Below are 14,367 nucleotides of genomic sequence, written 5' to 3'. Positions count from 1 at the left end.
TTACTGAATCACACTATCGTTACTGCAAGCGATTATTTATGTCGATAAACATTACGATTGTCGGTTCATTAAAAGTTAGTGAATCGCACTACAGACTATGTTAAACGTATAAAAATATAAATCGCATAAAATTGCAAAAATCGCAACATAGACTTCATGTCTTCAATTAGTTTTTCTCCCAGTATGTCATCCTAGGCTGAATGACTTTTATGTGAAGAAGAAGACTTCATTTATTGATGCAATTATTTAGTGAAAATAATTTAAATAACAAATATTCAAGAAATATTGAATATCTATTTATGTTTAAAAAAAAATAGTGAATTTGTGTCTTTAATTTAGTACGAAAAATATTTAAATAATCTCCTCTTATTTTTCCGCCATGCTGAGCAAATAATTTTCAGTTTTTTTCTATTTGATCAAACAATTATTTTATGAAAGTATTTGATATAGTGTGACCACACGGCAAATATATTTACTGATTCTTTTTCGCAGCAGTTTGGTCAAACAAAAAGTGAAAAATTAAATTCAATATATGATAACAAAATTCAATAAATCTCTAATAAAATGATTACTTTACAATTCGAAATAAGTGTTTTAACCTTAAAAATATTTGCAAGATCAAATTATATATTTTTTAGGTATTTATGTAGCTAGTGGTCACACTTTGTTCACATTAAGAAAATATTTTGTTTGCCGACAAATAATTTTGTTTGACTAAAATCATCTGTTTTGTTGTTTGCTCTAAATTTTATTTGTGGTCAGATTCAGGCAATGAAATATTTGACGATAAACGTCAAAGATTAGTTGTGTGTGACCGTACCTTTAGCAAGTCTTTGATCGTTCGTTAACATGCGTTTAGCGAGTGGATAAGAAATACATTATAAATAACTTGTATGTTAAATCCATGCTAAATTTTGCTTATAAATACGGCTGTTAATGTTCTCTCCGATAGCAGATTGGCTTGCGCCCCGGTGTCCACCTGGAACATTACCATCTTCTTGTTAATTTCGGCGTCAACATTCCAATCACGAGGTGTAGCGCCTGTGATGTTTCTAACAGTATCAATAAAAAGATTTTCTTCCTCCTCATTATTTTCAACGTCCTTTACATATTTGTTGTTCTTTTTGTTGTTGTAGTGGTGGTGGTGATTTTTGCTAAAGCACATTTTAGCAAAGTGATTGATCTTGCCGCACAAATGGCACTTCATTCCTTCAGCTGGACATTTATTTTGATGTATTTGTCCACATTTTTGTTGTTGTTGAATCTTGTTGTTAGATTTTTTGTATTTGGAAGATTTATTGTTGTATTTTTTTAATGCGCAAATATTTGCATTATTGTTGTTGGTATTAGATACTTGCTCTATCGCAGTAGCATTTTCTCTGGCAGCATCCATGCTCTGTGCAATTTGAAGAGCTTTTTCCAAGTTAATATTTCCATCGGTCAACAATTTTTCTTTTATTTTAAGATAATTTTGTGATAAGCCACAGATAAAAATATCTTTTACTAAGCCTTCTCGCAGTGACTCAAATTCGCATGTCATGCTCATATTTTGCAATTGTGTGGCATATTGCAAGATGGTTTCTCCAAGCAACTGTTTTCTTGTGAAAAACATGTGGCGCTCCATGGCAGTGTTTTTCTTTGGAACAAAATAGGTGTCCAACTTGTCCCACAACGCACTGTACAATATAACGTCTATATCCACATTAAAAGAACTTACAATTTGCATGATTGATGGTCCTAAATGATGTAACAGCAACGCTACTTTGCGTGCGTCCGGCTGTGTATCCAGTGCTGATGCTCTCAGAAATATCTTGAAATTCTGGATCCAATTTTTCCACTCTATGCTTAAATTTGGAGCATTGATGTTCAGCGGCGATATTGATGTAACTATTGACATTTTTTCATTTATTTCTGCAGCTTTTTTATCTGCCTCATTTGTCATTATAAAAACACTGACTTATATATTTTTTTTTTGGTTTAATTGATTTTTAATCAATATTAAACACGAGGGTTTCTAACCTTTAAAACCTGACACCATGTGTTAATTTCAATGTCTCTTTATTAATGATCCTTTATGTGTGTGTATCATATAATTGAAGTATGTATTTTCATGTACTAAACTTAATGTATAATGTTGGAAAATGCTATAACACTTAAGCTATGTTTAGTTCATTTAATAACAGAGTTATAAATGATTGTAAACATTAACCCATTATCATAACAATAATGTACAACATTCAACTACTTCAACTTCAACGCTGCAATTGGTATATTTTATATACAATCATCCTATTTTTCAAATTTAAAAACTTAACTGAATGTTGATTGCAGGAATCTGATGCTATTAATCATTCGATTGTAGAGGAGTGCTCGGTACCATCACCACCATTAGTTGGCAACCGACGTAAACGTTCAAGATCGATAACGCCTACGCCTACGCCATCGCCCTCACCTTTACCATCTGCTGGCTCTTCTAGTTCGCTGGCACTTTCGATTCTTAACAGTGCCGCGGCCGCGTTGCATTCACCTGATACAAATTCAACCTTCTGCGACAATCTCTTGGCAGAATTGCGAACACTTTCGGAGACAACAGCACGAACTTTGCGCTATAAAATATCACGCTTGATGATGGATTTTATGGAAACAAGTCAGGAAGCAACACCACTCTCTCAGGTTCGATTTGTTAGTCAAAATTGACGAGACGTTTCCGTGGAATGTTTCAATACATTGATTGTCGAGCAAGCGAATATTATTAGTGAGGAAAATGCAAGCGCCTTAGCTCGGCCTATCCCGTTGCGGCCATCAGAAGCTTCATTGATTGGCAATAACGATAAGGAGCTATACAACTGCTCTACAATAACAGAAATATGACTTTTAATTAATTTTACTTATTAAAATAATAACATTTAATTGAGATGGACAAAACCAAAATAAAACAAACGTTAAATTTGCAGGATGAAGCGTTTTATTAATTTTTATTTGTTTTACATTTCATATGCGATCATATTGCCATGCAACGTCGCCTTCATCGACGAAATAGGTGGCAAATTCTCTTTGAATTTCTTTTGCATCATCTGTGCAATATCTGTGGTTTTGGATAGGAAACCATGTATGTTCAATCAGGCCTTCTGATCGCCATTCGCCAGGACTCACCAAATTTCGGAAAATGTACTGCAAAGAAGTGAAATTTTCGCCTGTTGCCAGGTAGCGCAGCGTCAATGTCAACCGATTTGCTGGTGAAATGCTCAATCGCATGTTAGTGTCCTTTTTTCTGATGTATGGCGTCACTAATTGCAGCAAATAATCAAATGCACGAATCCGCGATATAGATGAGGTTCTTCAGCACGTAATTCGTACATCAATTTGGCGCAATACCTATCCGTATCGCGTTTTTTCAACCATTTTTTCGTCCACACAACACGCATCCGCTTCGTGTTTTCGTCTTTGCGATATTCGCCATCGTCTATTTCGTTTAAAATATGCATGGCCAAAATAACAATAGCAGCCCACTTTCTCTTCGACATTTTAATAAATATGTACTTAATAATTATTTTTTAAAATCAAATGTCACAGACAGAAAATTGTGATGACTGGTAACATGCCGTGTACTAGAAAGCCACATACACATGTGGCTTTCTCAAATGCTCACACGTGAAATACGTACATGTGCTACATGCCGTGTACTAGTAACATACATGTAGCCATTCACATGTTTATTCATGTGCTACATATGCAAATGTGTCTCCTTCGGCAACATGTGTAACATTTGGATTTTGGGACAAAAATACATTTCGTGTACTATCAAAATTTTACCGCATGTAGCCACTACGACTCATTTAAAAAATGTAACCAAAATGTTGAACATTGTCGTGACGTCAGAGTCACATGCACATGTGGCTTTTTACATTCCGTGTACTATAGGCTTAAGGAATTCTTTGGGAATGTGCTGTTCGAACGGTAAAGTTATTCTGCCACCAGTTATGGAGCCGTCTGAGTTGCTACTAAGTTACATTTCTGGCGCCAATCCTATTTCCAAACACTTCCTTCAAATTATCCAAAAGTACAACACATGCTTTCAAATGATGTCGGCTTCATGCCCACCTTTAAAGTTCAAGGCCAAATGTACCACAGTTTTGGATCATTGCTCACGATTCCCAATGACGATACGAAAAATTCCAATTGATCCCTCCACAAATGACATTTCTTTTCCGGACTTATGCCAAATGCAAATGAATATTCAAGACGTTGTCAACAAAGTATTCCCAAGTCTTACAACGAACTACAACAATTCGGATTGTCTGTGGGAACATGCAATTTTGGCACCAACAAATAATGATGTTAACAAGATCAATAAGCAAATACAATTGAAACTGCCTATCAAAACAATAAAATACAAATAGATTGACACAGTAATGAACGAAGAACAAGCCGTCGATTATCCTACTGAATTTTTGAATTCATTGAATCACCGACTTTGTCCGAAACTGTATATTAAATTCGAGATGCAATATAAAACAGATGTTTTCTAAGGGCCAGCAACGCGGACCGGGTTCAGCTAGTTTATAATAAAATACAACTTATTTTTACAAATTGTTGTTCGCGTACTTTTTTTGTTACTTTTCAGATTGAGAGTAATTTATTTTTACTCTCAAAAATAAAGTTACTGGATAGTTTTTACTGGAAAGTACGCGAACACACCTATTGTGGTGATTATAATTACCATTGGCGAAAAACGTATGCTTTTTAGTGTGGTTTATGAACATGCGTTTACATATATTTTTGTTACCAAGCAGAATCAACTTATGTACGTTATTGCAATGATAACGGTTTATTTGAACAGATCATGGATAGTAGCCTTTGGAGCTGTTTCACTTATTTTTTGATGAAGAAATTATGGAACTTATACTGATGAATACGAATGAGTAAGCAAAACAAAATAACGGTTTGGACAGTATGTGCACAGTTCAATGGTTGCAACGTTTCATTGAATTTTTGATATTTAAAACTATTGGAGTTAGTTGCTAAATCTGTGTTCCAATAGTGCCAAAAGCCTTGACAATTTTTGAATTTCGGTGGATGAAAATTTTCTGCATATCAGTACTAATAATAGGTTGGACTAAAATGACTGCTTTGCAAAAATAAGTCCAATTAGGAGTTTTTAATGAGCATTTGTCAATTGACGAATAAATGGTGCCATATTTTGGAAGACATTCTAGCCAAATGAATATTAGAAATAAGCCCATTTGTTTCGGCTTAAAATTGTGGGATTCTGCCTTCATTAGATGGATTTATGTTTTGCTGCATGCCTTATGCTGGTTCTCAGGAACTGTATGGCATAGAAATTGGAATTGAAGCTCGCGTGATCCTGAGTTTTCTGGAAATTGTGAAGCTTCAAATATGATATTTTGCGTATTTTGACAATGTAATATCCAACTACTTGCTGGCCTCTTTTCCTAATGCTGTATACTCAGCTGTTGGAATTGTCTGGAAGTTGCACAGTCCTTTGTGCAGAATTGGAAAAGTTAGAGGGAAATCGCAACGAGAATACAGACATGCAGGAAGTAAAAACAGGGGAACCAAGAAAAAACAAACACACGTGATACAATACGGCATTCACACTCCATTTATGTATAAGAAGTTCGAAATATTTTGTATACATATTCCGCCGATGGTGATTATAATTACCACCCATTTTCTAAAAAACTGGAATAACCACTGTCTTCAAAGTTTGGAATTTTCTTAATTAGCATAAAAATAGGTCCAATATAAAATTTTAGGAAAATCGGTCAGCGGGAACTTGATGCGGCGAAAAATGGGTTAAATAAACATCACTATTTTATGATTTGTTTTATTAATTTAGTTTTATTGTCATTTTGTTAAATTGTAACAAAATCTAATGTTTTTCAATGAGAAAACTCTTAATTTTAATGCCGGAGGGAGTATATTAGATTGTGTGGACCTTCTTCCACGATGTTTACACATTTAATTACTACATGTCGTTACAGGTTAACAGTAAATGACAAAAATGTCTATAAAATTAACTTGTGAACCTCATGTAGCTCACTGCCGGAGGAATATCTAATAAAATCATACATTTTATTAATGGTAATTATTCCTCAGCGGAGTCAAAATCATGCTTAGCAATTGCAATATTATCATCTATTATTGCAAATTTATAAACATTTATCTTTAAAATTCCTTTTTTTTAAGATACAGTCAGCGTCTAAAGAAAGTGTACAACTTGTTTTTACATTTAAAACATTTTATTTACATATTAAAAAACTATTTTTTCTCCAGTTCTAGTATATTTAACAAAACATTTAATTGTTCTCTTTCAATATATAAACAAAAAACTAAACTAGTTCAACTGCAACAAAAACAGTAACAACAAAACCAAAAATACTCCATTTTTAACGCGTCAAAAGAAAGTGTACAGTTTAGGGAAATTAGAAGAAAAATGTGTTTAGTATTTTATTTGACATCTTTTGGGTTTTAAAACAGTTTCAAGCCTCCTTGGCATTGTTTCTACCAATTTTGATATCACCTATGTTGGGATTTTGAACCACTCTTCCTGCAGGATTTCGTGTAGAGAGTCATTGCTGGTAATATTTCATTTTCTGATCTGTCTGTCAAAATGCTCCCACAGATGTTCAATGGGATTAATGTTCGGTGACTGTAGGGGTAGACTTGCCACCTTTTGAAATTTCCAAAACGGGACACCACTAAATGATCAGAGAACGATGGAAAAAACATGGAAAATGACCTAGCGTGGGTTATAGGACTTGCTGTACATTACAAATTGTGTCAACAAATTTCAGAAACACCTTCAAATTCAGAAGTTATTCTGAAAAAACCGTTTACAGTGATGTTTTTCAACTTATCGATCTGTAACTCAGTCAGTTTTTGTTCAATTTTTATTTTTTTTAACATTTTGGGAAAGAAAACTTATTACACTTCAAAATGACATGCATTTATTGATACATTTGTAAGTTATAAGTGAGAGCTTATAAAAATTTATATCAATGTATAAAGAAAAGTTCTTAATAAAACATGGTTTTAATTTTTCAAATCGGATGAAAACTGTAAAAGTTATTCAACTTTTCATTAATACCTTTTTGAGTATTTTCTCCCCCAGCGCATATAAATGTAAAAATAACTTTTTTCGAAAAAGTTTAATAACTTTTGCAAATATATAAACCGATTTTAATAAGTAATTGTCTATATAAATCAGTCTTTAAAGCACTGTGCAAAAAAATTTGATTTTCATAGAAAAAAATTAAAATAACTATTGTTGAATTTGAAAAATTACGAAAAAAAAATAAAATACAAAATTTAACTTTTTTAATAACTTAAACAATTTCTTAGATTATTTTTTAAAATTTTGAAATCGGTTTTAAAATGTCTGAGTTAGAGGTATTGAAGTACTACCTACCCTAAAACACTTGTTTCAAAATAACTCAAAATTTTGAGGGTGTTCAAAATCTTTGAAAACGGTTTTAGCATTTCCTCACCTAGGCATACAACCTCCATTAGGTCGCTTTTCAAGTTCTGACAAAAAGTGTTATTTTGAAGCAGTGTTATTATCCTATTTTATTTATTAAAATCAACAATAACACATTAATTTTAATTGTGTGAAATCTGGAGAACTATTACTGTGAAAGTCTTTGAACTTTATACAGGAGTAAATAGTTATTTTCGAATATCTGGAGAACTATAATTGTGGAAGTCTTAAAATTTTGCCCTAATATCACCCTTACTATTTTACATTTTTAATCGCTTTTATCAGCTTTTTTATTACTATTTGAAGTAATAAATTCAACAAACTCAGTCCATTTCAATGGACCAACAACTCACCTTTAACTAAAGGTACAAGCATCCTAGAGCGAGTATCGTGCCATTTATTTTTCATGAAAGTTAAATAATGTTTACTAATGAGTTTATTGAAACTCATAGAAGTTAATGCACTAAGTACCTATGTATTTTGTTAAATAGTGATATTCAGTTTTTAGAAAATACTATATTTCAGAAAATAAAGCATCCTTGTTTATCGGTATTTCCAATTTTTGATTTTTTTATATTTTTTGTGGTAATTAATGAAAAAGTTGTTTTTTTTAAACGGGGCAAATGGCGTCCCTTTCAGAGTATCGCCGGGACACGGGACATTCGACTCTAAAACTGGTCTGTCCCGTCGAAAACGGGACGGTTGGCAAGTCTATGTGGGGGTGTTCCAGTTGTTTCGGTGTATGATACAACAACCATTCTTTAACAAGTTAAGAAGTATGCTTCGGATCGTTGTCCTGTTGGAAGATCCAGATTCGGTCTAGATTTAATTTTCTAATGATGGGTTCCATATTTTCTATAAGAATGTTTAGGTAATCGGTTTTGCTCATCCAACTATCAATAAATATGAGTTTTATCATGCCACTTGCCGCCATACACCCCCACACCATCACCTAACCACCACCATGCTTTACGGTGGATAGTACATTTTTTGGTCGAACTCTTGATTTTTGCTTCTCCAAATTTTACTCCGGAAAATCTCAAACTTGCTTTCGTCCGTAAACAGCACATTATTCCAAAACAATTTTCTTGGTTTTTATACCTGTTTGCGAATTCTCGAAGTCGCTCTTTATTTCGTTTGGAAATGTGGGGTTATTCTCTCGGAACTCCACCATATAGAGCATTGGGTGTAGCGCTCGGCGAACCGTACTGTTACTAACTCTCACTCCAGACGAATCTGTTAATTCTTCGCATAATTTTACTGCACTTACTGTGAATACTTTCTTCACTGCTCTCACGTTTGGTGTTCCGGTGTTCCGGTGTTCCGGCACGTTGCTGATCTTCTAAAATTCTAAATTTTTTTCTTTGTCTATAATTTTTTTTACAGTATTATGGCTTCTTCCTATTATAGAGGAGATTTCACGTGACGAAAAGTGTGTACACTTTTTTCTGACGCGTTAAAAATGGAGTATTTTTGGTTTTGTTGTTACTGTTTTTGTTGCAGTTGAAATAGTTTAGTTTTTTGTTTATATATTGCAAGAGAACAATTAAATGTTTTGTTAAATATACTAGAACTGGAGAAACAATTGTTTTTTAATATGTAAATAAAATGTTTTAAATGTAAAAACAAGTTGTACACTTTCTTTAGACGCTGACTGTAAAATGTAAAAAGAACACTTTAAAATAGGTTTAAAATAGGGTCGAAGCTATTTTAAAATTCGTTTATTTAAAACAACATTTGAAATAGGTATTTTAAGGTAAAACACGTTTATGGATACAATTTTAATTTTTATGAATACGGCCGTTACTATATATCTTTTTTGGCTGGGGGCCATAGTTTTCAGTTTAACCTCGGTAGTCTACATTTGTAGCATTTTTGCAGAAAAAGTTGAATACAAAAAAAATTTCCACAACAACAGGGTCCAAAATTTTCAGTAGCTTCCTAAAAATCAATTCTAAGTATTTTTGAGCACTAACATGTTAAAAAAATAATTTACAGCTCCACTCAGACCCTACTTTTAAAAATTACCATCTCCTGGTCGGTAGTCTACAAATGTAGACACCATATAAAATGTATGGAAATTCACATCACTCTTTTACTCAACTCAACTTTTTTGGAATTCGGCATATCGAACATGTCTTTTAGTATTTAGGCGCGTTGGTTCAAAATACAATGCTATCAGGCTTTCCAATCTACCTAATCAAGCAATTCGAATCGGTGTTCATAATGTGTTTCGTAGTACTGTTGGCCCATCTCGTGCAACCAACATTTGATTTGATGTTGACTGCAAAAGCAATGAAGACGTTTCAAAAGTGGAATGAAAAAAACCGCACCGTAAAGGAGTGGCTGTGGAATAAGGTGACAAATATTGAATTGAGAACATTCATTGGGATTTTATTTTGGGCAGACGTTTATAAATAAAACGATGAAGATACAGACGTATTTTGAAATACGAAAGCAGTCTGTTATTACCGTAATGTCGATATGAGCATACTAGAGCTGCTCTACTGGTTAAGGCTGCACCAATTTCTGCATTATGGGCTCTAATGAACAACAATCTTCGCCTGTAATATCAGCCATCGAGAAGAACAAGATTTATGCAGTATATCCCATTCAAGCAAAGTATGCCATAAAAGTCTGGTTCGCATGCGATGCAAAGCCATTCTATCCTCTCAACAGCGATATTTATACAGGAATGAGCTCAAATGCTAGTCTTGCACGACACTCTCTCCTACATCTGGTCTACCTTTGGGAAAACAGCGGAAGAACCATAATCTGTGCCAAGAAAAACAAGCTACAATATATCCTTTACTACAACGCAGCCAAAGGAGGCTTCGATGGGTTGGACAAAATGCTTTCGCGTATTCAACTAATGGCAAAACTTTGTGATGGTCTTTGGAAATGTGTTTTAACTTGCTAGATATAAGGGCTCCAGACGTGTTCGTTATATATTTGGAAAACAAGGACCAAACAGACAAACGACGAAAGGACCAGTGAAGCCTTGCAGAACAGCTCTTTATGCCACCAATTAAACACCACTCTGAAAATCCAAGGGTATTAGGCCATGCTCCAACTCCTCTGGCTATTGAAATGACTCTCGGTAGTGCGTACTAGTGTTTTTTTCATATGTTGACATAGTTTTCCATACAAATACATATTTGCTACAAATGTAGACTTCCGACCGCCAACGTAATTTTACAATCCCGAGCACATAACCACAAAGTATACAGAGGCGACACGGCAAAAAAAATATATTTGTCTCTTTCGCTCGAAACAATTTCAATTGGTTTGGTTTTGTGCTTATTTATATAGTTGTTTGTTTTAACGCACTATCTGTATTAAACCGCAAATTTGTTTTCTCTTTCTATCGAAACAATTTCAAAAAAAGCTGATTTTAGTGTTTTTGAACTGTCAGATTTGACGCCTCTGTATACTTTGTGACATAAAGGTTAAGTATGTTTTGTAATCATAAATAATTTGTTATACTCTGTAATATTTACTATTAGTCACAGATTATACAGATATGCAACTAATGATAGGTGCCAAATAAGTAATATCGAACCGTATGGTTATTTTGATGTTTAAAACAATTTCATTATAGTCGTGATTTACAAAGCGAGAAAGAAAATAGCATTTTCTCTATAAGTAATGAGTGTGAAAGACCATCTACATATATACATACACATATGATTGTAAAAAAACAAAAATAAACATTGAAATTCAAATATCAGAATAATTTGTGTAACGGCCATTTTCACAATGTACGATTAAAAGTTAACGTGAACTTTAACCGCAAGTTAGGCTAATATGAATTTCACAATGTACGATTAATTCTTAACTGACACTATTTAACAACAAAGTTGCTGTTAAATATAACCGAATAAATTTCGCCGGTTAGCATCTTAATTGTAAGAAATATAATAAAAGAACATGGAAAAACATTTATATTTTTGTAATATTTATAATTTTTAAAAGTGTAAAGCGAAGAAAAGTAAATTTTTTATTATACCACTAAGAAAACACAAATTATTATTTTTTATGCCGTCTTTTAGACAATTTTTTATATTTCAATCTTTCATTACACTATTTTTCGTAAACAAATGTATGCATTATTGCCATACTTTCTACTGAATGCTTTGGTTAAGTAATCAAATGATGGTGAAACGTAAATCGGTAACCGTTGGTTAAATGGTCCCCGTTAAACAAACCGACAGTTAGTTAATTTTCGGGTTAAAATGAAATAATCGTACATTGTGAAAATGGCCGTAAATAAAATAATATCAGCACTTAAAACACAAAGTATACAGAGGCGACACGGCAAAAAAATATATGTCTCTTTCGCTCGAAACGATTTCAACTGGTTTGGTTTTGTGCTTATTTATATAGTTGTTTGTTTTAACGTACTGTCTGTATTAAACCGCAAATTTGTTTTCTCTTTCTATCGAAACAATTTCAAAAAAGCTGATTTTAGTGTTTTTGAACTGTCAAATTTGACACCTCTGTATACTTTGTGCTTGAAATGTGCTGAATGTGGCACGTAATGCGAGAACATCGGGCTAATGAAGTTGCCCGGAAGCCTTGTTGTGATAAATGTGGCAATTCATTTAAAGATGCTTACAGTTTACTTATTCACAAATTAACACATTTGTCAGAAGAGGAAAAAAGTTTCCCTGCTAGAAATGTGGTAAATTGTAAGTGTTAATAATTTAACACTTGTATTCGTTAGAATCTGCAACATTTGCGGTAAATCCATCTGCTCTAGAGCCGACTTCAAAATACACATAAAATTTTCTGAAGTTGCTATTGGCTTGATGCTGCAGAAAGTTCTTCCCAGCAGAAATAGCTAATTGAATTTTTGTCTGTTTCTTCAAAAATATTTTGCATTTTAACTTTTAAATTTTGTTTTTCAGAAATTAATATTTTATTTTTTGACAAAAGAATTTGAAATATTGAACATAAATAAATAGTTATGTATTTTGAAAAGAGGGACAAACAAACATTATTATATATTTGTCCCTCTTTTCAAATCACCACCATTTTGACATTTATTTATAGGTTGTATTTTGGTTGCCATATTCATAAAAAAAACAGCTGATTCTTATCTGTAAAAATCTGAGCTATTAGTATTAATATGAATGTATTAGTACCTATTAATATTATTGGACTGTCACAATGATGGTTCATATATTTTCTAAAACTTAGCTACAATTGTATCCTAAGATTCTGGAATTTATACCTCAATATAGTATTAACTTGATATAAGCCAAGTAGTACAAAATATGTATGTGTTAAAAATTCTTGAAATTTAGTTTCATTACTTTTTCCAGCTTTTCTCATTTGAATCAGTTCGCAAGGGAAGACTTCGACCAATTTCTCAAGCTTAAATTTTTAGTTCCAAAAATCACCTTCCTGTACAAAACTTCAAAAACAAATAGGTACATAGGTACATTTGATCCTTTTACTAATTCACAATTTACCAAAAAATATTTTTAACTAACCTTTTTCCAACGATTTTCACAGTCATTCAACATTATTTTAGTAATTCTTGGTAAATTAATCAATCTGGAAATTTGTAATATGATTATTTCAATCGGCGTGAACAAAACAACCTAGAAGTAACGCCCGTGAACAAAACAACACGGAGAAAACAAACCATAAACAGCTGATTATTTTTTGTTGCTGTAGATGTTGTACACACCATATTATTTGTTTTGGTGTAGAGAATACAAAAAATAAAATTTATTATTGTAATACTTTGTTAAAATGTCAAAATGAAGTTTGTTATATATGAACAAACCGCAACATAACCTTAAAATAAAATAATAAAAAAAAAATTTTAATAACTTTGATATATACACAAAAAAAATTGCCAAATTTATACAAGACGATGGGCATCATATCGGGAAACAGAATTGATAAGTGGACACCCATAGCAATCGAATGACATACTAATTTAGAAAAACTTAAACGTAGGGAGTAGGCCTATTTAAACTTTTTTGGAAAAACTTGAACTTAGGGAGTAGGCCCATTCAAACTTTGATGTTATAACAATTTTTCATAAAAAATTTTAAATTAGAAAAAAATTGCCACAATTATAAAAGGCAATTTTTTTCTAATTTAAAATTTTTTATGAAAAATTGTTATAACATCAAAGTTTGAATGGGCCTACTCCCTAAGTTCAAGTTTTTCCAAAAAAGTTTAAATAGGCCTACTCCCTACGTTCAAGTCTTTCCAATCATTCTTTATATGCCATTCGATTCCTATAAGTGTCCACTTATCGTGCCCGTTCCCAGATATGATTCCCAACGCCTTGTATAATTGTGGCAATTTTTTTTCTAATTTAAAATTTTTCATGAAAAATGGTTATCATATCTGGCATGACGGGCATCATATCTGGGAACGGGCACGATAAGCGGACACTTGTAGGAATCGAATGGCATAGAAAGAATTTTTGGAAAAACTTGAACGTAGGGAGCAGGCCCATTCAAACTTTGATGTCATAACCATTTTTCATGAAAAATTTAAAACTAGAAAAAATATTTCCACAATTATATAAGGCGTTGGGCATCACATCTGGGAACGGGATCGATAAGTGGACATTTATAGGAACCGAATGGCATAGAAAGAATTTTTGGAAAAACTTGAACGTGGGGGGTAGGTCCATTCAAACATTAATGTCATGAAAAATTTTAAATTATAAAAAAAATTGCCACAATTATACAAGGCGTCGGGCATCATATCTGAGAACGGGCACGATAATTGGACACTCATAGAAATCGAATGGCATATAAATAATATTTGGAAAAACTTGAACGTAGAGAGTAGTCCCATTCAAGCTTTGATGTCATAACCATTTTTCATGAAAA

At 32.8% G+C, this 14,367-nt stretch overlaps 1 protein-coding gene across 1 annotated transcript in view; it reads right to left on the bottom strand.

Annotated features, from left to right (window-relative positions):
• Positions 1-13,126, bottom strand: part of LOC135951952 (toll-interacting protein-like) — a 111,101-nt gene extending 97,975 nt beyond the window's left edge. The window contains exon 1 of the mRNA XM_065501710.1: positions 13,000-13,126. Coding sequence (XP_065357782.1) covers positions 13,000-13,032 — 33 coding nt within the window. The 5' untranslated portion in view covers positions 13,033-13,126. The remainder of the gene's footprint in view (positions 1-12,999) is intronic.
• Positions 13,127-14,367: the final 1,241 nt, after the last annotated feature.

The sequence above is a fragment of the Calliphora vicina genome, chromosome 2, assembly GCF_958450345.1.
Source record: "Calliphora vicina chromosome 2, idCalVici1.1, whole genome shotgun sequence".
NCBI lineage: Eukaryota > Metazoa > Arthropoda > Insecta > Diptera > Calliphoridae > Calliphora > Calliphora vicina.
This window is presented reverse-complemented; position numbering and strand designations above follow the sequence as displayed.